Source organism: Amaranthus tricolor, chromosome 2, assembly GCF_026212465.1.
Source record: "Amaranthus tricolor cultivar Red isolate AtriRed21 chromosome 2, ASM2621246v1, whole genome shotgun sequence".
NCBI lineage: Eukaryota > Viridiplantae > Streptophyta > Magnoliopsida > Caryophyllales > Amaranthaceae > Amaranthus > Amaranthus tricolor.
Genome location: NC_080048.1, coordinates 37,498,859 through 37,512,438, shown reverse-complemented (window position 1 = coordinate 37,512,438; position 13,580 = coordinate 37,498,859). Strand labels below are relative to the sequence as shown.

Below are 13,580 nucleotides of genomic sequence, written 5' to 3'. Positions count from 1 at the left end.
CCTACCTTCTACCTCGAAAAAAAAAACCTACCTTTCTATTTTTGGAGTTTGGGTTCCTTGTACAGTTGTACGGATATGTCTTCACCTATAAACGATGTCTTACAATAATTGCTCAATATTTATTTACATAATTCCTCACCTAAGATGGTCTTATTGTAAACAATCCTACATTAGGCTAATATAGTACAACTAAATTAATCAAAAAATTCACTTCCATACTTAAAATACTCCCTTTTAACTATTTAATATTTAACAAGTCATTTTAAATATAAAAATATAAAGAACTGCTTCAAGTGAATTCAAATTTTATTGTTTATTTTATATATTTTTCTACTAATAGACTGTTTGTATGAGTTTGTGTTTGAGATGGTCTCGACTCTCGTACAAGACTTGCTCAAAGTAGAATGGGTAGGCCAAAATAGACAAAGACTCAAGTTTAATATCGGGTAATGTCTAAACCGACCCGGATCCACTATCATTCTTAGCTGCCCTAAAAGCTAAAACCCTCCAACATACCTCCCATTGTCTTCCGCCTGCTCGAAGCTTGCAAGATTCTGGTATTCCTCACCTTTCTTTCCTTCTATGTTTGTATCCAATCTGTTTGGAAAGTCATGTTCTGTGTTTTCATGCTGGTTGTTTATATTATTTGAGGTTTTTCATGAAGATTTTCTGTTTAATTTTCTGAACTTAACAAACTTTAAGATGATTTTTCCTTCTTGTTTTATGAGTTTGTCTTTGTTGATAGTGATTCTCTGTTTACAATCAATTATTTCTTTCGAATCTTTGATTTGTTGATGGTAGTTTAAATCGTGAAAACTATTAAGGGATTTTGCTTAGACTTAATTAGGGTTTTTGAAATGTCAAAAAAGATAAAAAGCATGTAAGTTTTCGTAATTGAGTGGTATTTTTCTGAAACAAATTATTGTTCTTTGTGTGCAGTTGGTGATTCTAGTATCATATCACCATGAGAATAGAAACTTGCTGGTTTTGTTCTTCTAAGATATATCCTGGTCATGGAATTCAATTTGTACGCAATGATGCTAAGGTAAATTGTTTTTTCTGTTTTCATTCTTATTCAATCTGTGCTTTATGGATACTGCAACAATTATGTTTTGGAATAATTGGGAGATTTTGAAGTAATGGAAACTAGTGAACATGGTTATAAGCCTCAGCATTTGGCAATTGGCATATATTGTTCCCGAGTAAACTTAAGGTAAATATGGTGAGAGAACTATGTGTTTGGTGCCTAGATGAAAGGCCGTATGGTGGAATTGACTGTCACTGTTAGTGTTAGAACTTAGAAGTGGAGATGAAGTTGATTTCATCTTGTTTTGTGGTTGTTCAGGGATTAAATTGCCTTATTTTTTTTATTTATATCTTTATTTCGCCTCACATCCGAGGATCAAAATTCTTAATTCCTGATTGTGGCATTTGTCTAATGTCTAGGGGAATTAGTTGTTCCTACCTATTATGTTTGGTTTTTGCTTAATACACAGCATGGGAGATACCTAGGCAAGATAAACTAGGGTTTATGTTTTCTCCACTCTTGAAAGTAAGGTAGTGCAAAGCTCTATAAGTATGCAAAAGTAAATCTGGACTCTAGCTAAATGAAAAACGGGGAAACTTAATGTAGTATAAAACATGCAGTAAAAACATTGGCAACTACAATGACAATCAGATACAATTATATAAAAAATGATTGAAAGTCCTTGGTTAGTTTAGCCTGGTCATTAAATAATTACACCAAATAACTACAAATGTGAGTAAACACAGAACAGTAGACAAATTCAATAAGATTGCACTTCCAATGTTTCCCTTTGCCAAGAGTTGGATCATGACTCACAATCGCATACATTAAGCAACACAATAAAGGATTTCTTTGTTATAGGCAAAGAAGCAAGTTTCTGACTGATGCATAAGGAATTTAAGAAAAGTGGGATCCATTGAACTGGTTTAAGAATAATAAGTATACTAAAAGAGATATATGGAAGTGCTTAAAGCAATAGGGGATTAAAGGGCAGATATGGTATTACATCTTAGAAGTTTGGCCTAATGGCAAACAGCAATGATTCCAAAACCTTTTGTCCCAAAATATGTAGTGGGTTGCATGAACCAGTAACTTATCTTGTGTGATCATCCAGAACAATCCGTTCACTCATTACTCTCTAATGCCTACTTGCATTGTACCACTGCAAGTTGAACATGTATTTGTGATTGTTATATGTTATATATATTTTGTCCTTCTTATAGCCTTTAGTAGCTCTTTGGGCTGATGTGAACTATGCAATATTCTAATGCTTTATGATCAATTTGGAAGCGAACTTTTTTGGGTTTTAATGTTTCTACCTGCTTATTCCATGATTTTTTTTTTCATTTGTATGACAATCATCCTTTCCCGGTATTAGCCTGGAGGACAAAATGTGATTCCCCAGGAGCACCAATGCAGGATCTGAAAGATCTGACTTGAAATTGCTGAAGTCTGTTTGTGTTGAGTGCTCAGGCTTAATGATTTTTGAATATCTTCCCTTGCAGATTTTTAGATTTTGCAGATCCAAATGTCACAAGAACTTCAAAATGAAGAGGAATCCTCGAAAGGTCAAATGGACCAAGGCCTATCGCAAATTGCATGGAAAGGATATGACGCAGGTATAGAGCTTCAGCTTTAATCCATTTAGTGACAATGAAGCAATATTAGTTATGTTTATACGTTGTTTTAATGTTGTTTGAATTCGCCTTTGTTTCTTTTGCTCCTTAGGACTCTACCTTTGAGTTTGAGAGAAAGCGTAATAGGCCAGAGAGATATGACAGGAGTCTTGCCGAGAATACATTGAAGGCAATCAAGACAATTGACAAGGTCAGACATACCAGAAGCATGCGTCATATTGAGAAGAGGTCAGTTCTCGTCTCCTTAACCCATAGTTTCTCATGCAGCCGATTTAGATTTTTGAATTTTTTTTTATATATTAACCGTTCATTTTTTTTCTATTGCGACTAATTTTTGCAGGTTGAAGCCAAACAAACGCCAAGAGAACGAACGAGCACGAAAAGAGCTGAATATGAGCATCGACTTGATCAAGGCTCCCAGTGTCCAAAAACTAGAACCGTCTCTCACATTACCAAAGATCAAAGTCAAGACTTCAGAGCCACAGGAAGACAATCGCGCTATGGAAGAGTAAATTTGCAACCAGATGTCTGGATATAGTCATTTACTTTATGTGCTTCTTTTTTGTAGTAATCTTTAACCGTTTTGTCGAATTAGCCCGTCTTACTGTAACGATTGAATGCTTTCATTTTGTTCCATTAATAGATTTATGTGGCATTTGCCCCATGTTGATTATATAGAACAATTAAGCTTCCATGGAAATGATCCTAGTTGTTGGCTTACTTGTAGCCTTGTAGGTTCACCCAAACACCTTACGGGGTCTTCCGAATTGATCATAATGATTTGACATGGAACCACAGCACCACGACATTTTTTACTTAAGATTTTTTTTTTGAGAAATTCAGTATAATTTACTCGTTTCGTTTCTTTTTAAATATCTCATTTGCTTTTTGTTATTTTTTATCAGTCACTCTTAATTTGTATTTTATTCTTAATCTATGCATTAAAACATAATCAAATGAGATTTTGTTTGATTCGTCTCAATATAAAGTTTATTAATATCTAGTTTTTATAATTTATAATTATACACAATTATCGCTATTAAATATTGAATTAGTGTATTGACGAATGTGCAAAAGGCAAATGAGATATTTAAAATGAAATAATATGTCATGTTTGGGAACCATGATTTCATTTAGAAATTTGGAATTAGCTCAAATTTATTGTTTGGCAAATCAAAATTTTTCAAATTTGAATTTGGATCAAATTCCACCATTGTTTTTAAAGTAGAAAGTTGAGAATTTGAGAATCACTACCCAAAGCTTGTCATTTTTCAAATTCTTCATTTATGATTTCACAATTGAAATCTATAATTTGAAATAAAATACTTGTTCCCAAACACTACATGAGAATTTAATTTATGGTTGGCTAGAACACTTTCAAACTTCATGCATCCGCCTCTAAGGCTAAATAGCATAGCACAAATTTATTGGTGTTTTGTTGAGTTGAGTGTAATCTGGTTTTATGTGAAAAGTGGAGAAATTTTATGTGGTAATTTTAAGTTTTTTACATTTTACGTGGTAGATGAATATTTTTTTGATTCATATAGTGATTTCAAGCCTTCAACTTTTTCATGTGGTATACAAAATGTTAAGTTCTTTGTTTTAAATTAAGTACTTATTTTTAATAAATTTGTGAAAAATGTGTCTCATAAAGATGATCATGGCGTTTGTTTTTATGTAAAAAGTCGTTATGATGGATAATAATAACATAAATTTAACAGAAATCTTAATATTTTGTCTATTAAGCGGAAATGTTAAAAGCTTAGGATTACAACGTGTTTTAAAAAGCGTTGTCCACCATGTAAAAAAGCTAAAAACTTATGATGACGACATCAAATTTCAAAAAAGAAAGAAAGATCCTTGTCTTTGATGAATAAACAACACTTATACTTGATCAAACAAGCTAAATAAAAAATAAAACCAACAACCAACAATCAACAACTAGAGGTGTTCGAAACAAATCCGATAATCAAAAATTTATCCGACCTTGTAACCGAAATCGATTTGACCCGACTTCAAAAACAATTTACAATTATGTAAAAAGCAATATGGACATAAAATTTGATTTCAAACTGACCCAAAACACGAAACCCGAAATCAACCCAATAATTCAAATAAACACCCATGCCAACAACCATTTATCAAATACCACGCTCGGCTTGAGAGATTTTTTGTTTGGGAATATTTCCATACAATGATCAGGGATAATGTTCAAGTACACCTTTAACCCTGGACAACGGTAACCATACGATCTAAAGAACACACATAAAAAATCTTCCCCAATTTAGCGCGCAAATTCGACAACCTAAACCCTCATTGGAAAAATATTTCCCCAATTCAATTGAATCAAATGCTTACCATATCATCTTCTTCGCTACTGCCCATTACAAGTTATTCAAAATGTAAAATTTATTCTGTACCAAAACCTAATTTCTTCATAATTCGATCATCATCTTCCACTATAAATAAATCTGTTTTAGCGGGGATAGAATTAGAACCGTCGGCGGCGGCGGAAAAGGCGGAATTTCCGGCGATAAAGTCGGCTAAGAGGGTAGTTTTGGTAAGGCATGGACAGAGTACGTGGAATGATGAGGGAAGAATTCAAGGAAGCTCTAATTTCTCTGTTCTTACTCCTAAAGGCGAATCTCAAGCTGAAACTTCTCGCCAGATGCTTCTAGATGATTCCTTTGATGTTTGCTTCACTAGGTTTTCTGACTCTCTTTTTTAATTTGATTTTAGTTTTACTTTGTTTACAAGCTGCTGATTGATTGGTTTTTTGGGGGTTTAGTGTTATGTAGCATGAAATGAAATGTGTTTGTTTTTGGTATTGTCGAAATTTAGGGTTTGCAATAGGCTTTTAGTGTCAACTCAATCAATTGAATCAAGTTAACGAATCTCTCATGCAGCAAGTCAGCAACACTGCGGATTTTGATATTTGTTTGTAATAGGCTGTAGGTTCGAATAAATATGTATAATTTCAGTGGAGTTAATAGTCGAATTCATATAATATATTGCAAAATTTCAAATATTCTAAAGAAATATTTTGAGTAGTTGAATCAATTTTAGTGTACGATCACTAGCAGAGTTTAATGCAGTGCGTTGGTTAACATCAAATTTTTGAATATGGGTTTTTCTATAGTTGGTCCAAGATAATTATGGATTTGGGATATTGAACTAGAATCAAGTGTTTAGGTAGTCCGTTCACTGTATTCTAGGCTTTATGTATTGTGAATTTGGTTTTGATCCTCTTCAGTTCATTACGTTACAGCATGCAAAGAATTGGTTGTTGATCACATTGTTAGTAGTCATGATTTGTGCATTTTGGTTGTCATTGAGAGGATTTTGGGATAAGGTCCTAAGAGAAATGTGTTTGCTTTCAGTGTCATTGGATCTCATGTGACAAGGGTTTAAGTGTTTATTAGATATTCAAAGCCATTTTTGACTTGAATTGTATGGAAATCAAAACATTTAGCAAGGAGGTAGTTATGTTATGAATATTTTGATGGATCATGAAAGATATTTCATGCTGTTCAAAAGTGGGAAGAAGGTTTTGTTATGGTGTAGATATTTTGATATGCCATATAGAATTATAAGAGTTCTATACGATGTTGGCATTTTCAAAATGCATTTAGGTGTTTAACTTGGGTGTCCAAAGATTCAAATGCATGTCTCTTCTAGATTGGAATGAACAATTTCAGTAATTTGGTGGATTATAAGTGTTGAAGACGGAGCTTTTAGTGCATCCTGAGGATTGAGAATAGTAATATGGTGGATAATAATGATATTAGGTTTCTTTATAAGTAGGATTTCTTTTTGTAATAAAGGGACTATGGAGAGAATTCAGAATTTGGATTGTTACTAATCCAGTTTGCAAAGTTTTGCATTCTTCTTGTGTTTTATATTCATGAGTGAAGCGAGAGAGAAACACAAAGAAACGTGAAAATCCAGTGAGTGATGCTTGAATGGATTGAAAGGTGAGGGCATTATGTATTGTGCGAGTATTCCCGTGCAATCACCTAACTTGGTCTTTTGGCCGTATTTGGTGCAGTTAATATTGAGATCAAAGTTTTCCTTATTTCTTATCCTTGATGGGGATTATTCAGAACTCAAACAATGTGAGATATGCTGAGTGACGTCTAATAAAACTTTTGCAGCCTCAAGTTCTCTTGACATGTTTTGTTTTTACTTGTAAGTTGGCATTTGATGTCTATTATTTTTTCTGTTGCAGTCCCCTGGCTAGGTCAAAGCGAACTGCTGAAATTATTTGGGGTAGCCGTAAGGAGCCAGTGATCCCAGATTTCGACTTGAGAGAAATAGATCTGTATTCTTTTCAAGTTGAGTTATAGATTTCAGTTTAAAGAGATGCAACCCACAAAAAATTGGGTTATTCTTAGACTGTGGTCCAGTTATGGTTATTGATCCGTTTGATTGTTTGTAGGGGCTATTAAAACACGAAGGAAAGGAGAAATTTGGTGCTGCTTTTCGCCAATGGCAGTTAGATGCTCCAAACTTCATCATAGATGGTCATTATCCTGTAAGGGAGTTGTGGACACGAGCCAGAAGCTGTTGGGATAGAATCTTAACCCATCAAAGCAAGTCCGTACTTGTGGTTGCTCACAATGCTGTGAATCAAGCTCTTGTTGCAACAGCGATTGGTAATTTTGCGTCCTTGTTTGATGTATCAGATAGGAATAAACATGCTTTTACTAATTCGGCCCTTTTCCTTATTAGGCTTGGGAACTGAGTATTTCAGAGTTCTACTTCAGAGCAACTGTGGCGTGAGTGTGCTGGATTTCATTCCTCGCCCTGAAGACAAGTCCCTTTACATTTCCCTTAATCGATTAAATCAGGTACAAATGCTATTTAACAAAGTTATTTGTATTTTATTTATTTATTATATTATGATTCAGAGTAAATGGGCACAGTTTCTGCAAAAATTACCTTCTGGTGCTCTACTAATTTCTGCATGGTTATATTTCTATCCATTACTCCAGTGCCATTAAGTGGCTCTTACCTAGGTTTTCACTGGCTAGGCAGGGCTGGGAGTGTGAACGTACACAACCTTATCATTGTAATAACAAAGAGGTTGTTTCCGATTGACCCTTGATAGAAAATATCATTTGCTATTTAATATAAAATGAGAAGAGCACATGATTTGATGAGCTACTTTTATAGAATCAATCCGAAACCAAAGAACTTTAGTTTTTTTGGCTTCACCAAGAACGGTAATGTTTGCCATGTTTCATTTGATTATTATTGGCCAAGGAGCAAGTCTTGTTTTTGTAATTCAGCTAAGTGAGTATTAATGCTTTACAACACAAACTCAGACGTGCGGTAGGTTCTGCCACTGCTACTGACATGTTGTGAGTTTTGGGACGGTTGGACATTTCAAGGAAGTACTTGATAAAATCCGATCGTATTCTCACCCTGTTCCTGTCTTTCTTCACCCCATTAGTCATTGAACGTGTGTGGCTGTATGCTTTGTGATTGTGGATCTAGTGAAAAACACTGGCTCCAAGGACATCCAGCCAACATCAGTTGTTGCATTAAGATCTAGTATAATTGGATATAATCAATTTGAAGTGAGGTTGTGCTCTTTTGTATCGAAAAGAGTTGAAATCGAACTTTCCCTAATTTAAGTGAACAAAACTCAAATTCAATGAACTGAAATTTCTTTTTTAATTAATGATATTGAAATGAATAAACTTTCCAAAACTTTAGTGAACTTAAACTTGAAAGTAAATGAAAGAAATACATTCATAAGGTCCTCAGCTTTGATGGAGAACCATAGGATTCAAGGATACATGGTGAGAGCGTGGTTGCTAACTCCATAACATGTGTCAACTGAGACTTCCATTTGATGAATGAGTTTTATGCGTCAACAAATGTTCTACATAGATTATGAATTCACGTCAAGTATCCAAGTCAAATTTTGTACTTTGAGATGGATATGGACGTCAAATCTCAAATGACAGTTCATCTTGGGATAAAACCATGGAACTGATTTATCAAATAGTTGAATCAAACAATTGAACAGGCCCTTGTGTGCAAGTCTGAGTATCATCGATTCATTGTCTGCATGTTCAGAAGATTTTCTTGTCAATTATTGAGACTCCCCTGAATCTCTAAATTTATGCCTTGTATTTGTTCGGTATGCAGACTCCTAATTCACCTATTGCTGCTGGAAGTTCTGGGGGTCGGAAATCTAGCAAGCGCATCATTCTAGTTTGTCACGGTTCTTTGGTGGACAATGAGGAGGTGTGGAAGTAACTAACACTATTTTTTTCCTTCTTATTTGATTCATTATTTATGGAGCCTCCAAACTTGTAGATAATATGAATCCAGTGTAAATGAAACTAGCTAACTAGCTGGTGAAAGAGTATTGATTGCTCGGTATTTTGTTCAAGCGTTAAGTTTTTGGCTAAGATATACATAATACATCGAAAGGTACATCTTGTTACATTTTTGAGTTCGGCAACATTTTTTTGATTTTTACAGCCTGATTGTTTACATTAGAATAGGTTCATTAGGTTGCTGAGGACCTGATTGAATAGAACCCGTTCGAACTTAGAATACAGCCTGATTTTGTTAAGATTACAAACTTATTAGAATTGACTTAAACAGAATAGATCAAGTAGTGAAAATGTTAGAATAATTAATGAAGTAATAGCTTCAGCTTCGTTGTAGAGAATGGAATATTGTTGAATGTTGTAAAGCATGTTCATGTGTATATTGCGTCAAACTTCTTCCAATAAGCTAACCTATTTCGCACGTTTTTACTTGCAGTAATGTTATTTACACTAAATCTAGTAGACACTTGTTTAAACAAATGTCTCGTGCTTAAAATCATTCTAATCTTGGACCTTTTAATGATTAAGAAACTAAAGGAAGTCATTAACAAACATTTTAAGGTACCTTGGGTCACTTTTGCGTAACTCATGGAATAAGATTGTTTGATTGTGGACCATAATCGACTTCAAATTTTTACTAAATTAGCTCTGCATATTACGAATTTCATATTGTTCTCAAAAAACTAAAGACTCAAATATGGTAGTTGAAGATGTATTTTAAAAATTTCTAGCCTCTTATAACCTTTTGCAGGTCTTTTCCGAAAATTTAGATCTGAACTTCAAGTTAATGTATTCAACAGGCTAATTCCTCACTTCTAGGAAATCAACCTATGAATATGCTTGGCATCATTCAGGTGATTTGAGCAGTTTGTCATTGTGCATTAGATTTTTATTTTTTATTTTTCGTATTCTGAATTAGATATGTGCTAATACTAGTTATGTATGTTGAATGATAACAGTCCCAAAAAATCGCAGAGCTACTTCTCGATTTGAAGGTGAATACAATTGTTAGCGCCCCTGGAAAAGCCTCGACAGAGGCAGCACAGATCATATCGAAGGTAAAACTTGAAACTTTAACCATTTTCAACTCCTAGCTACCTCCATTTTTCTTTGCGAGTGACAATTCTTAATTAGCTTATGTAAGAGGTGTTTTTAGGTCATTCTTGAGCAGAGGATCTCACTGACCGCAACCTCCTTATCTCCTTTGATAAGGGTATGGTTTGCGGTCATCCAACCCTCGTTATACATGATCATAACTTCTATGAGTTGGATACACGGGGTATGATGATGATGAGGTGGTTGTACTGATATTGCTCATCAGGTGCAAGAAGCCGCAGATTGCTTAGGTGCTGATTGTATACCACGATATGTGGATGTTAAACAGATGACAGAACTGGATGCGGACATATTGCTTGCCCAAACAAAACAAGTAACCATATCTCGTAAAATGAATTCTATACGAAATGGGTTGTAGTTGATGACGGGTCTTTCTGACTACCATCTCTTTCCCCTCCAATTTACAGGAAACAGGTGTTGATCCTGACATTCTGGATGGACTCGGAGACACTGTTCTTGGTCATCTATGGGATCAGACTGGAAAAGTATGGCAAACTTTAATAAACGAATTAGCTGATCCATCAGAGGTCGTTGTTGCTATAGGAAATCCGACTCTGCATATAGCTTTGATGACACATTGCCTGAAGTTATCGAAAGATCAAATTGGGTCGTTCCATCTTGATGAAGGTAGTATTAGTGTTATTGACTTCCCCGATGGACCGAGTGGAAGAGGCGTTGTTCGGTGCATAAATTACACTGCACATTTAGGAAGATGGTCGATTCCTATCACTAGACCAACAATGGATGACGAAGAGTTTTACTAGTCATTATTCTGTATATCCTTGTATAAAACGACAATATTGTATACAATATACACAATAACACAAATTTGTTTTGTGAGAAAGTTTTATCCATTTCCATTCCTCGTGGTGTATTTTTAAGCTTTTAGCTGTAGAATACTCCTCAGTCTCTTTAATTTTGCTACATTGCATAAATTCAAGTGAGAGTTTTTTTGTATATTATGTACCAAATGGGACAAAGGGATTATAGTTGATAAATGACTTTTTGTTAGCTTTTTTTTTAGTAATTGATTTTTGGCTATAACTTCAAAAATATAAATAACCAAGCTAAACATTAAAACATTTACAATTTAATTCTCTCAAACAACTCCATAAATTTAAGGAAAAATTATATGAACTACCTAATTTATAGGTTTATTTACAAAAAACTATCTTATATATATATATATATATATATATATATATATATATATATATATATATATATATATATATATATATATATATATATATTTTTCAAAAAACTTCCTAATGTAATATATTTCTCTGCAAATGACTACCACTTAACAGAAAACGTGAGTTAACCGTTAAGTTTGAGGGTTTGACCAATTTGAGAGGTTAAGTTCTACGTGACAATATCTCATTGGTCTTTGTATTTTTAAATAATTAAAAATTAAAACACATAAATTAACAAAAAAAGAAGATATTTGACGTTATTTTTACCCATCATAACGATATTTTTTAAAAAACGGACGTCGCAAGCAAGTAGCCTTATGGGATAACTGTTTTAGAAATTCGGTCGAAACAAGTACTCAATTTTTAACGTCATTTTTACCAATCATAATGATATCCTTTTAAAAAACGAACGTCGCGATTGCCCTTATGGGTCAAGTCTTTCGAAAATGCGATTGAAAGAAGTACTTATTCGCCTATTTTCCAACACGTAAACCGAAAAAGATATTTAACGTCATATTTACCCAAAAACAGACTTCGTAACTACCCTAATAAAATAACTCTTTTAAAAATCCGGTCGGAACACGTATTTTTTTGCCTATTCTTCAACACGTAAAACGAAAAGATTTTTACGTCATTTTTACCCATTATAATGCAATATCTTTTCATAAAACGGACGTCGCAATTATCCCATTTTCAATGGATTTTCGAAAGAGTTACCCCATAAGAATAATCGCGATGTTCGTTTTTTGAATAAATATCGTTATGATAAGTAAAAATGACATCAAATATCTTTTATTTTTTTTGTTAATTTATTTATTTTAATTTTTAATTATTTAAAAATACGAGGACCAATGATATACTGCCACATAGACAACTTGACCTCTTAAATTGGTCAAACCCTCAAACTTAACGGTCAATTAACGTAATCTGTTAAGTGGTAGTCATTTGCAAAGGAATATATTACATTAGGTAGTTTTTTACAGAAAAAATACATAAAATAGTTTTTTACAAATAGACCTATAAATAAGGTAGTTTCTTATAATTTTTTCCAACTTTAAAAACATTATACTAAAGGTATATAAATACGAAAATTATACTTAAAAATTTTGTACTCTAACGTCAGTGCTCAAATTCCGATTGCAACTGAATAATCTGCAATTCAAAAGAACATTTAGAGAAAAAATTATTTTATAATTATTATAGCACTTATTTTTAAATTTAAATTTCTTAAATGAACTTATCTCCCTGTCTAAATTTACATGTAACTAGCTTAAAGACATAGAAAAGAAATCTTATTGGACAAGATGAGAAAAGTATTGTAAACTCTTGCCTTGCAAAAGAGTTATACATCTTGGCTATTGTATTTGGTGGAGACAATATTATGAGGTTCAATTTGCTTTCAACTTGTCTTAATTTGTGGGTTTAATGCCAATATTTCAAGACTTAAAATGTCTATTTAATCTCTTAAAACTCTTACTTTAAGTCTTAATTTTGTTTCTCCAAAGACTAAATGTTTTTTTTGTGTACCTAATTTAAAATGTCTATTCGAAGACTTTTAAAGATGTCAATTTCAAGACTTACAATGTCTATTCAAAGGTCTAAAATGCTCATTCCAGACTTTAAAATGAAAACCGAAAAAATTGTTACAAAAAAACTTACACTTGAAAAAATAGCTTGTTGGACAATTTCAAGACTTAGCTAGATGGTTCGGTTGCTTAATGTTAGTATTTGGTATAAACTGATTAAAATAATTTTTTGTTATAAATCAACTAATTTACAACAATATACACCAATCAACGTGTTAAAATTAACTAGTCAAATTATTTAATGAATTTCTCTAATAACCTATTGGTTATCAACAATTTCATGTGATGAATAATTTCATAAAGATGGGTAAGTTAATGCCCATAGAGTGTAGTTTCTAGAATCTATGCTTGACTATCATTAATTTGTCATTGGTGGGCATCTTGGAAACAAACAAAATCTCGAGTCTTTCTTATACTCCACTTTATCATTGTGAATTGCGTAAACAATTGAAGCCTAATGCCCCCATTGAACTCGTGACGAAATAGTGTTTTAATATTGGAGTAATAAATAAAGAAGTGAAAAATTTTCTTATTAATAACAATTATAAAATCAAATTTTAAACTGATAATTAATATTTTTGAATTTAAATTAGTCTCTGCTTTCTGTCATATTTAGCATTAAAAGGATAAATTTGTGACATGAGTTTTTGATATCATTATAAGAGACC

At 33.0% G+C, this 13,580-nt stretch overlaps 2 protein-coding genes across 2 annotated transcripts; both read left to right on the top strand.

The window, feature by feature from the left end:
• Window positions 1-408: 408 nt before the first annotated feature.
• LOC130806791 (probable ribosome biogenesis protein RLP24) lies at window positions 409-3,456 on the top strand. Its single transcript, XM_057671990.1, has 5 exons — window positions 409-557; window positions 940-1,045; window positions 2,533-2,646; window positions 2,756-2,892; window positions 3,005-3,456. The coding sequence occupies exons 2-5, from the start codon at window positions 965-967 to the stop codon at window positions 3,174-3,176; spliced, it is 504 nt and encodes a 167-aa protein (XP_057527973.1). The 5' UTR covers window positions 409-557; window positions 940-964; the 3' UTR covers window positions 3,177-3,456.
• A 1,392-nt stretch (window positions 3,457-4,848) lies between these two features.
• On the top strand, window positions 4,849-10,993 carry LOC130806817 (probable 2-carboxy-D-arabinitol-1-phosphatase). The gene is made up of 9 exons (XM_057672020.1): window positions 4,849-5,370; window positions 6,893-6,998; window positions 7,103-7,319; window positions 7,396-7,514; window positions 8,824-8,922; window positions 9,815-9,868; window positions 9,974-10,072; window positions 10,336-10,443; window positions 10,538-10,993. The coding sequence occupies exons 1-9, from the start codon at window positions 5,015-5,017 to the stop codon at window positions 10,892-10,894; spliced, it is 1,515 nt and encodes a 504-aa protein (XP_057528003.1). The 5' UTR covers window positions 4,849-5,014; the 3' UTR covers window positions 10,895-10,993.
• The last annotated feature ends 2,587 nt before the right edge of the window (window positions 10,994-13,580 follow it).

Coding starts and splice junctions, on each gene's coding strand:
- LOC130806791 (XM_057671990.1), top strand. CDS start 965: ATGAGAATAGAAACTTGCTGGTTTTGTTCTTCTAAGATATATCCTGGT. Junction 2,647..2,755: donor ATGGAAAGGATATGACGCAG/GTATAGAGCTTC, acceptor TTTGCTCCTTAG/GACTCTACCTTTGAGTTTGA. Junction 2,893..3,004: donor ATGCGTCATATTGAGAAGAG/GTCAGTTCTCGT, acceptor TAATTTTTGCAG/GTTGAAGCCAAACAAACGCC.
- LOC130806817 (XM_057672020.1), top strand. CDS start 5,015: ATGCTTACCATATCATCTTCTTCGCTACTGCCCATTACAAGTTATTCA. Junction 5,371..6,892: donor TTTGATGTTTGCTTCACTAG/GTTTTCTGACTC, acceptor TTTCTGTTGCAG/TCCCCTGGCTAGGTCAAAGC. Junction 9,869..9,973: donor ATATGCTTGGCATCATTCAG/GTGATTTGAGCA, acceptor GAATGATAACAG/TCCCAAAAAATCGCAGAGCT.